Genomic DNA, 22,007 nt, shown 5'->3' with positions numbered 1-22,007 from the left:
ATTTATATCTTGAATGCTCCTTCGGTAACTCATATCAGATTTCTTAAAAAGAATTGTCCGAATGAGGCATTGGCAGGTCAAAGGATTATGAGAACAACCTCTATTAAAGACAAAGGATGCTGGGATGATCTTAACCTTTTTCACACTAGCTGTTTCTTAAACCTTTATGTTTCTTAAATATATACAAATCACAAGATCACATCAATTCTGAACCGTGTGACTCCTGAACCTTACACCTGCCAAAACAACCACCTGCACCGACCCAGAGTGCCTATAATCATGCACGACTCTAACCAGATTATCAGACCAGCAAAGATGCAGCTTACAGGAGCCAGATTGTTCCCCAAAGCAACAGGCTGCCATTAACAAAGCCCCAGCCTTAAGCCCCTGTCCACCATGATACTAATTAGGCAGAGAGCAGATGTGCCCGGACCAGTGCCCACCTAGGGGTGCTGGACAGGGCCTGTAGTGTCACGGCTGCATATGCTGGTAGCCGATTCACCTGTGACCTTTTCACAGCAGGCTTGAGGTCAGGGCCTGTTTTGGAAATCGGGGGAAAAAGGACACTTGGGGAACCGGGTCCGGCCCTGGCATCCCTCTAGGCTCATTAGAGACGTCCATATGGGCAGCAGCTCGGGATCTCAATGAAAAACTCCCTCAAGATAAACTCTTGTGCCAAGTGGAACATTCCAACTTGATCCGGGATAAGAATATTGGTCTACAGACTGTTTTCAAATGTAGCAGCTGGTACAATTGAGAAATAAATAAGTAAATAATACGCAATCTACGAATCTCCCCAATTCTAATGGGATTTGTGCGAAACAATATTTGTTTTGTTCTGGATAAAATGCATGACACAGCAGTTTCCTTTTGCCTATTTCACTTCTACCTGGTAATGTTCTGTTTAGCTGTAAATTGTTATGAATAGTTTATATATGCATTCTTTATTTCTTTATATTGGCCTGACATGACAGCTAACTGAACAGCAGTAGACTCTATAAATACACCAAGACTACAACGGAACCATATGCTGGATTAAAACACAGAATAAAACCTCTTACAGATATCTAATCAACATCCATGTGACTTCTCCAACCAAAGAGCACATCTGAAATAAGTACAGGATATTAACACAGTCCAGCATCAGTAATAGTGCTTTTTAATATGGACCGTATGAGCATCTGCCCAGAGGGGCATTAGAAAGGTGGGGTTAGTGGGGGGGAAGACGCATCAAGTAAAAAAATAAAATAATAAAAAGGTTATGTATCAGTTGAACCTTGAAGAACTTTTCAAATGATTTTTATGCATTGTGTGATTAGGATGTTGGGTTGGATTCACGTGACAGTCATTACACTACGAGTCGGGAATGTTAAAACTTTCTCCCACCCTGGTTAAGATGGGTAAAAAACAACCTTTTGAAAATAGCAACCTTTAAGGTGGTATTAAACATGTTGTTCATTAAGCATTTTTAATGGGCTGATTTAATATTCTAAACTGGAATATATTTTTTATTAGCTGTAACCGGAACAGTGAACGTGAATGTGTTCTTACAGACATGTCATAAATATGTATTGTAGCAGGTAACTTCTCTTATATCAAACCTTTTCTAATGACATAAAAATCTTTTTCTCAGCTAAGATTTGGGAACAAAAGGTCAGTGCCACCATGTGAAATAAGTTCAGACAAAGTGTCTTTATCATTATACCAAAGTCAAGGTTTTTTTTTTTTTTCCCCTTAATGAATATCTGTAAATTTCTGGCTAAAACTGGTCCATTCAACATCACTTGCTCCCTTTGCTATGACTTTTGTATCTTATGAACAACTTTATTGGTTTTATTGAAGTGCATAAAGCTTTACCTGCCATTATTTTGGTATCACGGTGCGGTTATAAAAACGTCTTGCTTTTTTAATGTGACCTTTAAATCCAGCATCTGGATAAGTGGATAGGGAGTAAGCTTTGCTAAACAGAGGAATATGAGTACATCTAACTTATTGACTTTCCCTTTATTGACTTTTTTCTTATTTCAGAAACAAAGTATTAAATTAAAACAACTGTTGGAACCTGATTTAATGGGAAAAAGACTCATCTAGTTTGATTGTACATTATTGCTGTGGATATTTTCTTCTCACTTTTTAACAAGTCTGTTTTAAAAGCTAATATGCATTCCTTGTATTCAGTCAAGGTTTAATATTTGATCTTTAAGCAACATAAGTGGAATAAAATCTGTGTTTACCTGAAGGATCAAAACATAAGAGCTACTAAGAGCCGTAGCCTGGTTATTTGCAGCTAATCCTTTTCATTTAAGTAACAAAAAGGCTCCCTGCACAAATGTACATATCACAACAGAGATCAGTGCATTCCTGCATCGCGCTATTTCCCTTCGGGACTTCAGTGACAAACTGTAAATAAAAACGGTCTAAGCTATTTCACTTCTTCAAGGCAGAGAAGAAGAGATTCAGTGAAGTTGACAGAGCAACGGTGGCCATTAAGCTAGACAAATCTTCTCCAATAACTCGTACTGCAAACTTTTTTCCAAGGCAGATCTAGTACAAGAGTGTTCCTCAGATTTAAGCCGTTTATTCATTTTCCAAACTGGAATTAATTAATACTCACTAGGGGTGACACAGTGCTGGAGACTCCAGGACCTTGTGAAAGCAGGCCTGGCCCCTGAACTTTTTTTTTTTTTTTTTTTTTTTACATTTTATCACGTTACTGCAACAGCATTATTGTTTTGGGGATTTTATTTGTTCTGTGAAGGCCTCAGAGGTTTGTTAGAGAACCTTAGTGAACAAACAGCATCATGAAGACCAAGGAACACAGCAGACAGGTCCGCAATAAAGCTGTAGAGCACTCCAAATCGAAGAGGCCCATAGTAACTCTAGAGGAGCTGTAGAGATCCTGTTGATAGGACAACTATGTGTCATGCACTCCCCAAACCTGGCAAGAAGAAAAGCCGTAAATGACAGAGAGCCATAAGAAGACCTGTTTGCAGTTTGCCACCAATCATGTAAGGGGCGCAGCAAACAAGTGGAAGCAAGCGGCCTTATCAGATGAGACCAAAATGTGCCTTTTTGGCCAATAAGCAAAGAGAAAACAAACACCTGCACATGACCCTGTACACACAACCCTGTACACACCCGCGGCACCGTGGAAGATGGTAGAGGTGGCATTATGCTGTGGGAATGCTTTTCTACACCAGGGACACTGAAGCTAGGTAGAGTTGATGGGGAGGATGAATGGAGCGTAATACCGAGCAATTCTGGGAGAAAGGTTGCAGAAGAGGTGAGACATAGTACATAGTCATTGTATCCTCTGATGTGTCCCTTGATTTCCTTCTGAATTGAAAACTACCACCTCTACCTAAAGTCCCACGGCCTGTTTTTGTTCTTTAATTGTTCACAATTAATTTAATGAATTATTGAATTGGCATTTATTTGTTGAATTAAAACAAAGTGCCTTCTAGTGTTTTCTATGACTCTGTGGCACTGGTGACATTCATTCATTGGTTGCTTGATGGGAATAAAGGAAGAGAGAGAAGGAGATGACAAGCATCAAACGAGCTGGGGTTGGGAATCGAACCCAGGACACCTGAGTCCATATGGTGGGCCTGCTCTACAACTTTGCCAAAAGTTTATGTTCTAAGTTTTTATATGTTTTATATGACTCTGAACAAAGAAAACATCAATCAAAATCCTTAGTTCAGATTCCAACAAAAACTGGAAACTGTTATTGGGAAGTAAAAGCTGACTGGTGAGTCTCTGTCAATTAGTTTTCCCATTTTTAAAAAAATATGCATTATGAGGATGTTTAACAGCCCCTCATAGTCTAAAATCCAAACCTGTTGCTGTTAGCGTTTAAAAAGACACTTAGATCATGATGAAAACTGGTGCTAAACGAAGGGATTCCTTCATTTGGAGAACTGTGTGCAGGCTTGGCTGGTGCCACTGCATGACTGCAAAAATGCAGACAGTCTCGTGAAAACCGGCATCTCAAGTAGGTCAGAGCAACTCTCAGAGATAATCAAGGCCATTTCGACCCCTTCTGTGTCAGCTGTAAGTGGGTCAAACGCAGTAATCAGCTGTTGCACCTCCGTCAGGCGGGGCGCTGTAAGCCACTCGTCATGCTGTCAACCCCCGTTTGCCCGCGTGCGCCCACCAGCGCAGGAATCATCCCTCCCTCTGCCCCTCCGATAGGGGGGGGAATAAAGTAAGAGTTCCCCTCTGCTGCAGCGGCAGATCCACCTCCCCTCGTGTCACCCGGCACACTTAACGCTCGCTATCTGCTGTCTCCTCCTTTTGACAGCTTTGCAGCCTCGTCTCATTCAGACGGCGGCAGACCGTCCTCCGCGGTCCTCCTAAACGCCCGCTGACTCCCGGTGCCTGGAAAACACTTCTGAAGCGCAAGTCGGCAACGGCAGAACAAAGGCGATCCGGGGCAGCCTTAATCTCTGCACCACTGAAACCGGCAGCTATTTTAAAGCTCCTTCAGTGTCTTCTCATCCCTCCCACCTTTTTCTTCCTTCCATTAAAGCATTCCTCCTCGCCCACCCCTCGCCTCCCGCGCTTCTCCCACCGCCCCCCCACCCACCCCTCTCGGTGTCTCAGGGCAGCAGCTTCCTCTCCGTCTCCACCGCGCGTCCAGTGGCTGACTGCACAATACGCATCAATTATTCATGGCCGCTCTCTCTCCGTCTCTCTCTCTCTCTCTCTCTCTCTCTCTCTCTCTCTCTCTCTCTCTCTCTCCGTTTTGCAGGCAAAACCAATCACAGATGGAGTCGGCGCTAATGGGGTTCCTGCTCCACTTGCCACCGGCTTCTCCTTTTTTTTTTGCACTCGAGCAACAAATACCCCCAGAGACAACGGGAGGAAAATTAAAAGAAAAAGACAAACAGGAACGGATAAGCTGTTAAAAGAGATGGAGACTTCAGAGAGCAGCAGAGGAGAAAAGGTTTGGGTCGAGAGAAGGAGGCAGCAGGCAGCACTGCAAATCATTCACCAAATGCAGCAGGAAAGGGGTTAAAGACACAGATATATTGGGAGGGTGGGGGGAATAAAGGGGATGGGGGGGGGGGGACAGGCAGAGAGGGAGAGAACCAAATGCTTATCTCCTCACCTCGGATGTATGCAGCTGTTATTGATGTATCTTCTTTTTCTGTCTAGTGATCCATTGCTTGCTCTCCCAATACACACATCACACAGAGGCAGCCACAGCCACTTCGCCAGAAGGGAGAGAGCGGGAGGGGAGGGGAGGGGGAAAAAAATGCGGGCAGCTCACATTTCAAACTTGCAAAGGGGGGGTGGGAGGGTGGTGCCTAATGTGCTAGACAGCCTGTGTCTTGGCCCGGGTCCAGAGCGACGAGTAAAAGAAGCCTCAATCAGTTTGGCTTGGAGCTGCAGGGAGATGCACCGGGAGTCGCCAAAAGCGCCACCGGAGTCGGTCCAGGTGAAGCTGCGACTCCTAGCCACTGCTAACCTCGGCTTTGCGTGTGTTCACTTGACCTGATCCGTCAAAAAAAAAAAAAGTCTTTGTAATTAAAAGGCAGAGAGGAAGAGGAGGAGGCTTCTCAATCCGCTGAGGGCTGGCATCAAGAGAAGGAGGGGCCAATTAGACCACATTTGTCTCCGAGCAAACAGCCCCACTAAGCCTTTGGATAAATAATTACACAGCTATAAAACATGTAAACTGCAGGTAGACATGCCACCTGAGGCACGTCATTGTATGCAAATAGAACGATCGGCACACTACTTGTCTGCTCAAACGCGCCGCTGCAGAAAATCAGAATATCACCAAAACGTTCATTTTTTATGTAAAACCTATTTTACGTTGATTCACGGCGCACGCAAAACAATATATTTCAAGCGATGATCTCTTTTCCAATTTGATTATTATGGCTTACACCTAATAAAACCAAACATTCTGTTCCTCAGTCAGAATTTTAGAATAATATTTGAAATATAAATCAAAAAGGCATAATACATGATCAATAGAAAATATTTAAGATACATAAATGCCATGTTATGACCACATTATGGTCTCTAAACATTCATGGGAAGGACTGCTAAATTCCCAGTTGTCCAGAAGACAGCACTCCATCCCAAGTATATATTTGGTGAATCTCCCCAGTCTTTCCAATAATGTTGTAGGTCCTAAAATACCGTTTTTAATTTTTCCCCCCAAAATCAGTAGATTTTATAAACTCTAATTTTCTGACAAGCTGAATTTAGGGTTGTCGATAGCTGTAAGGCACTAACACAATTTAGTCATGTCATGTCAAGCTCATTTGTAAAGCACATTTCAGCAGCAAGGCGGTTAATGCGTTTTACATCATGAAAACGTTAAAATGTCATAAACACATCAAAACAGTCACTTGTCAGTAACAAACATTAAATGTACAGAAATTAACACTAAATAAGGCTAAATATTGTATCGCTTCGTGTGCATATATCTATAAGAGTTTCACTTTTGGATTCAATTGCTCAGATTTTTAATGGTATTCAAAATGATTGATATGCATTTGTAAAATTCTGTACTTGAGTCAAGTAGCCAATGCAGGGTTAAGTTAAACAAATTTAATACAAAACTGGCATGTTTTGCTGCACACAGCTGCATGGAAGCAGCAAAAGATGGTCCCAATAAACGCCTGCTGCTTGGAGGACATAAAATCACTTGAAGAGAGAAAGGCCAGAGCAACTCAGAAGCTCTTATCTCTCATCTCTGCATTTGCTCTCCTGGTATTTAGTACCGGCTAAGTGTGTGGCGGGTGACTTACAGCCCTGCAGACCTACTGAAAGTTAACCTATCAATCATGGTTGGCTGGGAGTCCTCAGTGATCATAGCGCACATACTTTGAATTACGAGGAACTTCAACCTTGTAAACCCTGATAAGCAAAGTGGTCTGGAAAACAAATCACACCACCTCAAAAATGACTCCCTTTTCAAATCCATTCAAAACTTATTTCAAAATTCTTTCAGAGATCTGTGTTTAAAAGACAACACAATAAAAGAGTAGACGTCTGTATCAGAGATTTTTGGTTCAAATATCGGACCTCCAATGCGGTCTTCAGTATGTATGTAGTATGAAAGTAAATAGTAAATCTTTTAATCCCGCTTAGACATTTTTCACATTTTCTCGCATTATTGGGATTCTATGTGACAGGGAGTGTAACTGTAAAGTGGAATTAAATCACCCTTTGTCTATACCCCCTTATCCTGCCAGGGTCACGAGGTTGCTGGTGCCTGCCTCCAGCAGCTGAACAGACATGGTGTAACCTGGATAGGTTGTCTTTCCGTGACAGGGCATGAGACAAAGGACCCTCCAATTAACCTAAGGAACATATTTTTGGTTTGTGGGATGCCTGGACGGAACCCACTCATGCACACGAAGAAAACATTCAGAAAAGCCTTGGGTGGGATTCAAGCCTAAGACCATTTTGCTGCAAGGCGACAGTGCTAACAACTCTTCCACCGTGTAGCCTGTGCAATTTATCATCAATATTAATACATTCAAATTCAATACAACATCTAAAATTTGGAAGACTATGGCACAACAGCAAATTGACCAAGGCATGGCCTAACAACTAATCTGGCAAGCATTTAGAGCGTTAATCAGAGAGGAAGCCAAGACACCTATGGCCACTCTAGAGGAGCTGGAGACATCCACTGCTCTGTCGACAGGACAACGATGAGCCATGCAGTCGACAAATCTAGCCTTCATTGGAAAGTCATAAGTAGAAAAAGCCTTAATAGCGGATACAGGAGGCATGTTATGAATTTTTGGATCGACATGCATAAGGCAGCAAACCAACACCACACATCGTTCTGAAAACATCAACACATCCGTAAAAACAGTGGTGGCAGCATCACGCCGTGGGATTTCTCTTTTTGTGAGCACTGACGTCAATAGCCGGGCATAGATGGATGGAAACATGGATGAAGGCAAACACAGGTCCACAGTGGAAGGGCTTCTGTTGGAAGGCGCAAAAGACTCGAGAGTTGATTGGAGGTTCACTTTCCATCACGACAACCACACTAAACATACAGCAGGAGATGTACAAAGCTGGAAGAGACTTAACCCAAAATAGTTGCATCTGCAGTTGCAACCAAAGTTGGTTTTACAAAGTACTCAGGTAAGCATTTGTAGAATTTTACACGCTGACATTTCTAAACCCGGGTCTCGTTTTCCGTCCCCTTCACAATCTGACAATTTCTGCTGTTGCATCACACATCATCTCCGTAAACTCCACTGAGGTTTGGCATTGTAATATGGCAAAACAATTCTAGGTTTGTTATCATTATTGGCGAGACATCGTATATAACTGCATGCGCTAGTAAACAGGTGGTCACACCGCATTGTCTTTATCAAGCAAACAAACACAACACCCTCTCTCTGGCGCTAGCACGCTACTGCCATTTACGGATCAGAACACAGCCTCTTGATGTTTCACCTTCTGTAGCCCTGCATTCACTGGCCACGTAAAAAACTAAAGAATAAGAACACTTAGGTATTTTTCTAATCAGGCTGACACTGTTAACTACAACCCACAGTGTCTAAAGATTGAATGTCTCGAATGTGTAAAACGAGGCTAGCACCAACTGAGCCTGACCAGCGCGAGAACTAATTATCTGCTGAATGGCTGCTTTGCCAGGCGTTTGTTACATTGGGGGAATGAATGGCCCGAGGAGCTGAGAAACTCCAGCCTGCTCCTCCCTCTTATTAAGTCGGTGCCTCTTTTCACTCTTTTGAGTCGAGGAATTCCAACAGCCCAGTGAGGCGCAATCAATTGGGAATGCACCGCTCAGAAGAAGTTGTGGGTCTGTTTTTCTTTTTTTGGTCGAAAACTCTTGAACATCATGTGGTTTAGCGTGACGCTGAACGGAATAGGTCTAACGAAGCTTGTAGTGATGGAGGGAAAACAGAGAGGAGGGACTGATGACTTTATCCACACAAGGCAAGCTGAGTGATCTCCCTGTTTTCAGGTCGCAGCAGCCCCACGTGCACAGCTTCGCCGGGCGGTCGGACAGTCTAAGTAATCACAGATTAATAGAGCAGGCTAATCCCATTCACAGAGAGGTCACTGTGAGCAGACAGACACCCTTCCCCCAGCTCTGCAAAAAAAAAAAAAAAAAAAAGGGGCAACCCGACAACCCCCTCGCCCACCCTTTGAGCGTATCCATTAAACAGATCAGCAGTTCATTTCACTGAATCACACATTGTTGAGTTTGATAATTCCACTCTGATGAGAAGGGATTAGATTTGAAACCCGACATTATCTCAACTTCTATAAACCCTTTGCATATGCCAGCAGATACCGTCAATAGGTTGTGATAATGAGGCCTTAATGAAGTTTAACCCTCTCGCAATAATAGAAAGCAAAAGCTAATTCTGTAAATTATCGGAGGCATTTCATGATTAATCAATTTGTCAAAGCTACAAACCGTTTCAGCTCTGAGCTGACTGTGAACATTGATTTCCACCTAAGACCTCCCTCCCCTCAGATCAATTTTGCAGCTTGTTCAGGAGAGGCGTTGAGAGGGTATCAACGGAAATGTAACGGCCACCGACCACGCTGTGTCAGAGCCGAGGCGATTTAGAGCTTGTGAGCCAAATCTGATTAACTTATTAGCTCCATCCACCGTTCTGAAGTCTTCGGAGCACAGAAACAGGGATTTGTTTCTCTTGCCTTTTAAATGAAATGTAAGAAAAAAACCGAGCAGAAAGCAGTCAGGACCAAGATGCCTCCAGAAGGTTTTGTACGTGGTGTCCACATGGGAGGCCAAAATCTATGCAGAGGTGGGGGATGGGAGGGTTGCAGCAGAGATGGTAGGGAGTGACAAACATAAAAGTGGAATACTCTGTATGATAAAATAACCACATAAGCATACTCTTGACTTCAATAAATAAATGCTGTGTAATGCTATCTAAAGCTTTTACTACCTTGAATTTAGATTCATAAAAAATATTGGGCATAGAGAACTGCAGATTTATAGGGGTGGCTATTGCAGCCCTTGCCCTGGCCCCCTTTTGGTGACGCCACTGTCAAGAGTATCTGAAAGAAAACTTGGGCTTTATGAAAAGTTTCCCCCTTCACAAACGCCGACCCATCCGAACCACCCGTTGTAAAAGCTCCATCATGTGATTCGCTACTTACCTCCGTCTATGGGCGTGTCCTTTAAGAGCCATCTCCTCCAGTTTCTACACACTGTTTTCACTGCATCTTAAAAATGTCTTTCCTCTCTGTAGCAATGCTGGACAAAAATTCTGTTTTGTTTTCCATTTAATCTGTCTCCATTCCAAAATATCCACGCATTTACTGGTGCATAATTGCCCATGAAATGCACTTTGGGATATCGCCCGAACAAGATGAAGCTCAGCTTTCCAAATGACTACTGTTGCAGGAAATTATTCAGACTGCGGATCAATTGGCAATCTTATCTAAGTCCATAAAATACGCCCTGAGATTTGATTAAGCATTAGGCAGAATTAGAATAGTTGGCTGTCTTAGTTATTAGCAGACAGAGACTGAGTTCTAATACTTAGCTGAAATAACAGCGACATGACCCACATACTGTACAAACCAAAGAAGAGAAAATCCAACACAAAGAAAATTAAACCAATATGCGGCTCTGGCTCTCTTAAATCAAGAAGGCTCAGCAGCTAGTCAAGCATAGGTTTTTTTTCCCATGAAAGGTGGAAACCACAAATCCGCAGCTGTAAAACTGTAAAAATATATCTTATCTTTTCAGCAACTGACAGCCTATACGTCTTCATTCCCCACCAAGCTTCAGCTCGCTTTTCTCCCAGCCTGTAAACACCTTTAAAATATCTGCATTTTTCCCAATAATTCATCAAATTCTGTGGACATCCAAACCCATGAACACAAAATGTCGTCAGCACCGATTGCATGTTTTTCACCCATGTCACAGATGGATTATTACTCTATATCTGAAACCATAAATCAAGATTCTTTGTTTCCTTTGCTAGATTAAATAAAAATGACAACTTTCTAAGTTAACACAAGCTGCTGTCAAACACGGTTGTGTGTATTGGTACCTTTGAGGGTCCGTGCTCTCAGCAGTGTTTATGGGAAAAGATACCAGGGACGCACAAATAAACTTTTAGCTCAGAGCAGGGCAGCTTGGGCAGATGGTCTGAGGAGGCAGCTGATAAAAAACTGGACTTACCTGCTGATTTTGGAGTGAACTTGTCCCTGTTGGCGGCACACACGGCCAGGAGCCGATAGCCCAGGTCCAAGTCGAAGCCTTGCTGCGCTGCTACGCGGCTGACCACCTGAACACAGAGAGCACGCGGGACTGATGCATTAAAAAAATGACAAAGAAACATTATTATCCTTCAGTTTGCAGCGACGTGGTGAACGACACAAAAGTTGGCACCCTTCATGAACCTTTTCATGGGGAAACTATTTTGTCGCATTACAGCAACAAATCTCAAAGTCAAATGTTGGATTTTTGTATGACAAACCAAAAGAAAGTACAACATATCTGTAAAGTGGAAGACATTTTTACAGTCTTTTGTGAAAAAGAAAATTGAAAAGTATGAGATGAATTTATATTAAGCCCCCTTTTATTCAACAACTTGAGGAGACATGGTTTTTTGCAGCTACTCAGCATCTTTTTCAGGGTAGGTCTTTACCAGCTTTCCAGACGCTGATTTTTTTTCTTCCTTTTTTAGCAAAAAAGCTCATGCTCAGTCAAAAATTATTAGAGTATCTTTGAATTGTAAGTCCTGCCATAGAATCTAAATTGTATTTAAGAGTTTGCATGTTCTCCATGTGCATGCGTGGGTTCCCTCCGGATACTCCAGCTTCCTCCAACAGTCCAAAAACATGACTGTTTATCAATTGGCCACTCTAAATTCTCCTTAGGTGTGAGTGTGTGCGAGAATGGTTGTTTGTCCTGTCTGTCTCTGTGTTGCCCTGCGACAGACAGACTGGCGATCCGTCCAAGGTGTACCCCGCCTCTCTCCCATTGAATGTTGGAGATAGGCATCAGCACCCCTCGCGACCCCAATAGGGATAAGCGTGTTGGAAAATGGATGGATGGATATCTACATCTATATCTATGTAGGTATATTTATACCATACCGATGCCATCTGTTTGAAATTGATGTGTGTGTGTATATATGAAGAACTGCATACTACTTAGGGTAGTAGAACATTTTATTGCCTACCTGGAATAGGTGACAATAGTTGAATAAACTTTTAGCTCTCAAAGGCCAAAATAGTGCAACATTCGTGTAATTATTACACGTATAATAGTAGTGCAACAGTAAGACAGTAAAATTACATTGATAATTGAATAATCTCTTTTTAACCCTGGGTTTTGGCTCTCAAATGCCAAAATAGTGCAACTTTCATGAACTTATATAACATGTATAATACTAGTCGGGAGAGAAAAGGCTGCGTTCAAGTGACATTACAAACATCAAAATGGTATCGTGCCCTATTTGTTGGTACTCGCCGATACCGATACCACCATTTTAGCGCTGGATCGGGGCACCGTCCGATACTGGTATCGGTGCAACACTAATTATATACATATATATATATATATATATATATATAGATGTTTTCTTTTTTTTGTCTTTTTTATACAAATTCACTTGTTTAACAATTAATGGCGACATCTGTCATTTGTTGTAAAATACATGCATTTAAAGCAGTTTTAAATAAACTTTATTTAATTACAATGTCAATGAACTTTTAATGGCTGATCCACAACTTCCTTTTCTAAAGGAAAATGTGATGTGACACAGATGCCAGATTTCTCTTAGACAGCCTTTAAAATGGGAAAGACTGAACAAAAACGTGTCATTCAAGTAAGTCGGGAAATAGCTTCACGAAAATAGCTACCCGCCTAAACACCCCCATATTTGCAGTCAGCACTCGTCCTGTATTCGTCTCTTTCCACCTTCCAATCAACAATGACCAATTTCATTGTCCCTAGTGAAGAAAATAATCCCCACAGCATGATGCTGCCACCACCATGCTTCCCTATCCGGGGAGCTCCCAGTGTATCGTTCCTCCACACACATTGAGGAGACTCACATAGGAAACATCTTTAAAGCTAACTCTTTAAGAACTGTGGCTAATTATTTGTAGAAATCCTGAATATTTGAGCATGGAAGAGTCACATCATGAGAGATTATTATTGATAATTGTAAAACATTTTTTTTAATAAAGAAGGGTTGGGAAATGTACACAACAAATTTCAAATAAATCTTCTTAATTATTCCAAAGCCTAGTATACATCCAAATATTCACAGATAACATGTATTTTATGTATTGACTCTTCCTGAGGAAGCTGTTTTTTTTTTTTTGCTTTATCTTGTTCTTTTGCTCATGAGTGGCCTTTTGGCAGCATCAGAGATCCAACACTGCTTACATGATGGACACACTACACGTTTATAACTTCCATATGAGTCGGCTGAGAGCAGCATGAGGAGCAAATGTGGCCTCAAGCGCGGAGATGACCCACTGAGAGGAAACATTAGGAGACACATCAACATGCCAACGGAGGCGAAGTAAATCACCGTAATGTCCTGCAACGCTGCTTTGATTTACCTTTGACCGTTATTAGCTCAAAGAGAGCTGCTCCAATCATGATGACCCTTTAGGACATACAGAGGTCTGCGTGGACCCACTCAGAGGGCCTTTTTTTTTTGTTTTCCATCGTGCCCTCTCAAATTCCCGCCGTCAGACTTCAAGACAAGTCCTGAGGTTGTAGGGCTGAACACTGCTGCCTGCACCGTGTCATTATCTTCAGTAAATATAGTCCCGACGTGACACTGGCTCAGAGTATGTACATCTGGGCTTTATTTAGAGGAATGTCCCATTAAGCACAAGAAATATGAGCATGGCCGGCCTAATTAGAATCTGAACTACTGAGGGAGGTTTCCCTGAAAGATAATTTCAGTGTAAAAAGTGGTTCTAATTCCAGGTCTTTAATTGTACACAGCCAGAGGAGTTGAGGTGGGGTTTTTTCCTCCACAGGGCCAACATGTGCTTTACATCGTGCATGTTAAACGCACAGTGAGTGCGCCCTGAAGAGCTTTACAGCTCGGGAGCAAATTATGACTGAAGTGTGCATTTTTTACAAGCTTTAGGTCTCTTTTCCTGCTATTTGGATGCGCATGAAGGTTATCATAAATCTTTATAAACGTCTCACGGTTATTTTCTCAAAGATTGAAATTAAATTTTTTTCCTGAGAAGGATCATAAAGTTGTTTTTGTAAAATATAATATTTTGATGCCATGTTTTTTTGTTTGTTTTTTTAGCTGTCAATAAACTGTCAAAAGAAGTGATCATATCATTAGAATTGAAAAAAAAATCCTACAACCAGAAATTTTTATGTATTTTACTGGGATTTTATGAGACAGACCAACACAAAGTGCAAAATTGTGAACTAGAAGGAACAATTCTATAACTTGCAACATTTTTTGAAAATGAAAACGCTAAGAAGAGAGGTATACCTTTAGTTGAGTGCCACTAAGTCAATATGATGTAGAAAAAAATATATTGCTGCAATTACAACTGCAGTCCATTTGGGATATCAATCTAGGACAGGGGTCGCCAACCTTTTATTTATTTATTTGAATAGGGACAAAGCACATTAATGAACATCACTATAAAAACAAATGTAAATATGCCGGATTATAGCTACAAAGCTAGTTTTCATCCATAGTCCCTAAGCTTTTTGAAACAGAGAGCTACTTCATCGGTACTGTGTCATACGAAGGGCTACCAGCACTGATCTTTGAACTAAAGAGTCAGAGTTAATCTGAACTTTCTGTAAAATAAACATATTGCTCATGCTTTGTTGTGGATATTGTCATTTTCAAATCTATATAAATGAGCTTTAAAGCTCAGGATTTTGACTTATATTCCAACCCTGCTTTAACCCTATCCAATAACTTTATCCTCGAGAAGTCTGCTGTGTTCCCTGGACACGATCTCCCTAAAGATCCCCAAAAAACCTCTGAGGCCTCAGAGAGAAGCTGCTACTGACATTACACACAGGTGAAATCTATTCACACATTAAGTGCAATTGGTTGCAATGGATTTTATTTAGGGGTCGCAGAGTACAGTGGGATGAATACAAATGCATGCCACACTTTTCAGATTTTATTTGTTAAAAAAAAAAGGTTTTGTTTTCCTTCCACTTTAATATTATGCGCTACTTATTTTGCTGGTCTGTCACAAAAAGTCCCTATGAAATAAATTAGAGTTTGTGGTTTTAATGTAACAAAAAGCTTTTTTTACTTTTACAAGACGCTGCAGGTAAAGACATGAAAGCCACAGGATGGAGTGCTGTGTAATTTTGCAATTATATTGGATTAACTCGGGTCTGCAGAGCTCATAAACTAAAAGGAAGAAGCCGCGACATTTTCACGGCAGGACACAAATTGAATTGGCAGAATGGAGGCGAAGTCACCTGCTGCTGCACATTAAAGCAGCGACAGAAGCAGTCGCTCGGCGTGTCACGCCGGCTTCGCTGACTTCCCCGCACTGCTGTAGGGGCAAACAGGCTGCACTTAAACCGCCAGCATATTTTTCTTTCATCTGTTGCTGGAAGCAGCGTGTTAAAGCAAAGGTGACAGGTGAGTAAAACACCTGCAGTCCACACAAGTGTTCCTTTTGTTGGCGTTTCCTGTATTCGTAGCTATAAAGGGTTCTTAAAAGACAATAAAAATATATTTTCTTGTCGCCGATGATTGCTTTAAAGCTCAGGGGCATTGTTGCATTACTTGTTTTTGTTTTTTTCCCCCATTAAATTCACAAGCCTCAGCACAAGTTGTTAATGAGGTCACCGAAAGAGGATAAATCTGAGTGCTTCCTCCTGTGCGACATGCTCCCCCCCCACCCCCCAGTGACCTTATTGAAGATCAGGCAAGAAAACATTAGTTGTCTTAGGTCCCTGAGAGAGTCACGGAAAAGGCTGACGCAGCAGTTGTTTTTAGCGGCTCTTTTCGTCGCCCTTGAAACAATAACAGGGTGGTGGATGGAGCCGGGTAGTGATGGGTCGATGAGGCGTCATGAAACGTTTCAACACATTGCAACTCTGTGCCGATACTGTGCCGATACTGTGTCACTGAATACTGACACCTGCTGGACCTTAAAAATCCCTACAGCCAACCTGGTTGACAGAGTTAACTGACACTGATTTGATGACCAAGTATACACAATACAATTTAAATCATTGTATGTTGCATTGTATTATTTTATATTTTCATTTGAATTAAACATATATTTGATTTTTTTTTAGATGCAGTCAATAAATAATGTGAAGGAGGATGCTTGTGGACTGGCTTTTTTATTTATTTTTTTACAAATGGTTGATCGGGCGCTGTGTTTAGTTACCTGACTGATATCATCTGTTCTTAAATCGGACATGCTGAGTATGACAAAGGGAGGAAAAACTACTCAGAGTAGCAACTTTCTACTCAGTGTAGATCAGCCATTTTTTTTCTGAAACGACGCTCAGAACAAAGACGCACATCGCAACCCGCCCAACCAAAAAAGCGTTGCAGAACCCATCCATCAGTGGTGCGCTCCGATCAGCACCTTGCGCTCACAGAGCGAGACTGTGGTACAACACCATCACACCAGAGTTGCAAAATAGTTAAAAATTAACCATTATTAACCGTTATTTTGTTTACAGTTCAGCTTGGATTTTCTTTACTGCGCAGCATATCTTTGCTGTGCGCGCTGCTGTGCGCGAATGCACACGCGTGCAGCTCAGAGGGAACAGAAACAGTTTGGCGCGTCAGTCAGTTCGAAACAGGTGCTGTATTGGTCACGTGACCGAAACAGTTCCTGTATCGGTCACGTGACTTTTCCGTAGCAATACACACATCGACACGGGTTTCGCTCTATGAGACCGACACATGCGCCGACGCATCGGTGTTGCCGGACCCATCACTAGAGCCGGGGGACTCACCGTTAGGCATCCCATCAGGCTTTGCTCGAAGGGGCGCTGGAAGGCTCGGGGGTCTCCGCACCAGTCCAGCAGCTCGGTCGCCGCTGTTTGGAAATTCGCTGGATTTTGTAAGTGCTGCGAGGGACGAAAGAGAAAATTAAAATAGTGAAATGTGCAGAAAATCAATCAGCTACTGTATGGAGACAGAAAATTACAAAAAAAAAAAACTAATAGGGGCAACTGTTTTCATTATCCAACTGTTACCATTGGAAAAAAAAAGTATCTTACAGGCGCAACTCACTTAATTATATCATTGAAAACCTATTTCAGTAGATTATTTCAAAAAGTAAAACTCATGTATTGTATAGATTTATTCCACACAGTGTTATAGTTCAAATGTTTATTTCTCCTAATTTGTCTGTTAATTCGAGCTCACAGCAAATGAAAGCCAAAACTTTCTATAGAACCCATAAAAAAGGAACATTTAACACATAACGTCATGTTATTAATGGCCTAAACTCTCATGAGAAAGGCCAACTTCATATTTGTTCCTTCCACAAAGGAAGGTGAGCCACAAGTTGTCATTGATAAAGAAGCTGGCTTTTCACAAAGTGCTGTGTGCCACCATATGAATGGAAAGTTTAGGGGGAGGAAAAAGTGACAACCCCAGCCTTCAGATGATTTTAAAGCATTCAGTGTTTCGTGGGAGAGCCACAAGATGTGCTCAGCAGCTGGAATCAGAGCTTCAACGGCCACGGCACACAGACACGTCCAAGACAGGCTCTACAACCGTCACCGATCTTGTGATAAGTCGCTCCTGAAGCCAAGACATCCGAGGAGGAAAAATACAAATTTTTGTCATGAAATGGGAATTTTGTATCACAGCAGAAAACTGATGTCCCTGAGTCTGCGGGAAGAGTGTGGAGATCCAGTCTGAAGATGATTAGGGGAGCCTTCTGCAGGTCCTCCACCGTTTATGAAGTCCAAAACCAGCGCAGCCATCCAACGGGACCCTTTAGAGCGCTTCATGCTTCCCTCTGCTGACAAGCCTTATGGAGATGCTGATTCCAATTTTCAGCAGCATTTGTTACCTGCCCATACTGCCAAAAATACCCTTACTTGCTTTAGTTGCCATGGTGTCAGTGTTTGATTCGCCAGTAAACTGGTCCGACTTAAACCCCACAGGAAAAAAAATATTGTTAGGAAAAAGATGAGAGACACCAGACCCCACAATGCAGATGAACTGAAGGCAGATATTAAAGCAACCTTGGCTTCCTTAAGGCTTTAGCGGTGCTCCATGCCACACCGCACTGATGAAGTAATCTAGGTGCTTATAATGTATGCACAAGAAATGACAATAAATGGCCATACTTTTCAGAACGCTGACACTATCCAGAATTATATCCAGAATAACCCAGATTTCCCCCTTTGTGGGACAATAAGAAGACTTCTTATTTTATCTCTGCATTCAAAATCCTATAAGATCGGCAACCTTAATGCTGGCTTTCCTTAGCTGTAACCCAAAATTATCAAAACTAAAAGAAACAAATGCTCGATGTATATCACTGTGCATGTAATTCATTTACTTTATGAATCGAATACCAATTTAGCTTGGGACCCCAGCTTTTACGAAATTAATTCCCCTTTTGGACCCCCGGCCTTGTGTTACTGTAACGCTGCAAAAGGAACAGAAAAAAAAAGCTGAGCTACCCATCCCAACTGGCCCACTGAACTGTAAAGGCATGCACACCTCAATATATACAGGACCCCTCTGCAGTAATCCGGAGCCTTTGGAGAGATTATGCACACAAACCTTTGCGGTGCACTGGCGCCAAACAGGAACAATTGGACTCCCACTCCACGGCATCAAAGGTAAATTGAGTGGGTTGTCATCCTAAAACGAACGGCTGTCTTCTTAATGCGCGTGTGTGCTTTGATTTCACTGTCAGAGAGCGGAAGAGATGCTTTTTTTTCCCCCCCCTGCTTGCTCTTTAGGGGGCAGCAGAGGTCAGGATTTGATAAGGAGGCTCTCATAGCAGTTTATGAAGCTGGTTGTTTGACAGGCGGCGGATGAAACCGGGCTGGTTTATTCCCTGCTTTTGTCTGCGTCCGCCGCTCGCTCGATACGCTCAGGGAGCTCAGCTGAAAGCGAGAGACGTGGCAGGGATGCAGAGCATGTGCGTTTCTTCTGGTCGAGAAATTCAGACACATCTACAGATGCTAAATTTGGGAGAGTCTGGAAGCTAGACAAAAACACGCAATCAGTGCACCGAGGATGGAAAGGGAGGGGGGGGGGGGAGAGGGAGGGGGACATGTTAGAAGGGAGGGGAGAAAGAAAACACACACCACCACTTGGGCTTGAAGTGATTACTGTTCTTTGCACTCAGAACAATTGGTCCCACCAGTGTGGCTGTCACATGGAGAGCTTGGCACTCCCACACCACAGATGTTCCCCTCTTTATGGCCAAACCCCCCCCCCAAAAAAACCCAATCAAACCCCGACCAGCGGCCAAGAAACACCCTCCACCCGCTCTGTTACCCTATCGCTCTCTCTCTGACTCAACATTTACACACCAGTCAAAGCTGGGAGGGGGGGGTGAGGGGGGGGAGACAAAGACGGACAGGACGAGCGGCGTCCTGAGACTCACACACACAGCCCTCCTCTGTAGTCACGTCTGGAAAACAACAAGCACATCTGCAGCCTAACTGGAAGTGACAGAGCGCGCGTTCTGGCAAACACGCTCTTTCCGTTAAAAAAATAAATAAAAAATACAAATAAGAAACGCCGCTGTTGTTCTACATACACTGGCGCAACAGAGAAACATATTAATGGAGACAATTAACCCAGGAAAGGGAGCTCAGCAGCAGCTAGACAAAAAGCAGCTGTGTGGTCTAAGCGGCGGCAGCACCAGTTTATCTTGAGATGTCGGTGCTAAGGAGTCAGAGGAAGTGCTCCTGCAGGGAGAAGACAGTTCGCAGGTTTCTGCAGAGCCCCCCCTTCCCCCCACCCCCACCCATGTATGCATCACCGGAAAGCAGAGTCTGACAGCAAACTGGATTCCCCATTGTGAGAGGAAAATAGTATATCCAAAATAGATACCAGCAGTATCGCGCAAGCCATCTTTCCCCCCAAAGTATTCACAACGGTGCGATTGCGAGATGCGAAGGGAAAAACAAACGGTGGAATCAGATTGCGGCTTTTAGCATCTCTTGTCTCTTCCGAGGTTAAACCGTGCGGAGGTAGTTGCTCTCCTTTGTGTAAGCTCTTTAAAATTAATAGATATGCTCTCTTAAGGTTATTTATATATATATACCTATATATATATATATATATATATATATATATATATATATATATATATATATATATATATATATATATATATATATATATATATATATATATGTATATATATATATGAATGCTGAAACAACATGTAATGGCTTGCAAAACTGTGTATACCTCTTGAACTTTTTAACATTTTGTTAGGTTGCTACTACAAATGTTTTATCTGATAGACCAAACTGGGGCATAGTTGTCAAGTGGAAAGGGAATTATACATGGTTTTTAAAACTATTTTTTTACTAATAAATATCAAAAAGCATAACCTACTTTTTGGATGGATTCTGTTAGTTTTAGCTGTGGCTATAAAGAGGGGAACATCTGTGGTATGAATAGCTGACTTGGACTCGTGAACGACTTGAAACTTGGCCCAGACTTAAAAACTGACTTGGGGCAAAAAAAATTGCCAAGGGCTTGGGATAAAAGACTTGAAATTTGACTAAAACTTGGACTTGTGGTTAAATTTTCAATTTGACTTGGAGAGAAAGCTCTGAGTCTTGACTTGGGGCAAAAGACTTGTGAGTTGATATAGACCTACCCTCCATAGAACCTTAACTTGGACCTGGGGGCGGGGGACATGAGATGTTACTTGGACTTGTTTCTCAAAGACTTAATCTATAATAAAACAAACTTGTGAACACCTCTTATGTATACTAAACCTAAATTACACACAGTTGGACTATTTAGGAAGTACTGACCTCTTAAGACAATTGGTTTCCTTGGTTTTATTTAGGGGTATCAGATTTTAGATGGATGACGACAACGTATATCTCAGTTTTCTGATTTTTATTTGTTAAAAAAATGTGAAAACCCTGTCATTGTCCTTCCGCTTCACAATTATGCGCTCATCTAAATCTAACACGCCATTTGTGTCTCTTTGTCTAAACCGGAGAAAAGCAGGACGTTTCTGTCTAGAATATGAATGGAGCTAATATTCTGCGCCAGGTTATTAAGTAAAAGATCTGTCGATTCATCAGATCGGATTTGGCTGAGTTATTATTTGAAAAAAAAAAAAAAAATTCCATTATTGCAATTTTACAACGGGACAGTAATTTAGGAATTACCACCGCAATGATTTTCTGATCCGACTTTCAAACCCCCCTGATTCAACCACGTTGACGGATTCCAATTTCCTCCACTTTATCATGGCGCTCAGCAGCAATTCATCATTTGAGCAACAAAATCAATTTGTTAGCCTGCCCGCCGCTCTGGCTGGGAGCAGTCACACGGACGTGTCGCATCTTCCAGGAAACAGCACTTAACAATAGACCCGGCTTCATTTGTATTCCCGGGTCCCCCCTTTTTTTTTTTTTTTTTTTTTGACGTGCCAAAAAAATATTCAGCGTGCGCAACAGTTTCAATTAAAGCAAACAGCTGGATTGGTTTACAATATTTCCTTAATTATTTTAATAGCTTGGATATTGGACAATGGGGAGCGAGGGAGGGGGGAGAAGATAGCGAGTTAATTGTTCTGATCTCCCCTGATGATCATCTTTGTGCACTGGGAGGAGAATAGACGGCCAGCTGAATGGGCTCGCCGCTACTCTAATTGGCAGGACATAAATGGTATTTATTATGCGGGCCTTGCAAACCCTGATTGTCTGCAGCACAAAGCTCGCCTCTATTAGCAGGGTGCTGGCTCTTACTGGTCGATTTGAAATGACCCCACGCTTTAACCATTTATTAGATAGACTGGAGGCCTACGCGTGTGCCATGGATCTCTCTCTA

The 22,007-nt window shown here is 42.2% G+C and overlaps 1 protein-coding gene across 4 annotated transcripts in view; it reads right to left on the bottom strand.

Annotated features, from left to right (window-relative positions):
• LOC105928236 (zinc finger MIZ domain-containing protein 1) overlaps positions 1–22,007 on the bottom strand; it is a 150,219-nt gene that overhangs the window by 22,696 nt on the left and 105,516 nt on the right. For 3 of the 4 annotated variants that reach the window (XM_012865396.3, XM_036141880.1, XM_012865397.3), the window contains 2 exons: positions 16,958–17,071; positions 11,183–11,288 (listed from right to left, as the gene is read on the bottom strand). In XM_012865396.3, the coding sequence (XP_012720850.2) occupies positions 11,183–11,288; positions 16,958–17,071 (220 nt within the window). Of the gene's footprint in view, positions 1–5,113; positions 5,215–11,182; positions 11,289–16,957; positions 17,072–22,007 lie in introns of those variants that run through there. The other variant, XM_036141881.1, reaches the window with a different exon arrangement.

Source organism: Fundulus heteroclitus, chromosome 10, assembly GCF_011125445.2.
Source record: "Fundulus heteroclitus isolate FHET01 chromosome 10, MU-UCD_Fhet_4.1, whole genome shotgun sequence".
Taxonomy (NCBI): domain Eukaryota; kingdom Metazoa; phylum Chordata; class Actinopteri; order Cyprinodontiformes; family Fundulidae; genus Fundulus; species Fundulus heteroclitus.
The sequence above is the reverse complement of the archived record's forward strand: the minus strand, read 5'-3'. Positions and strand labels throughout refer to the sequence as shown.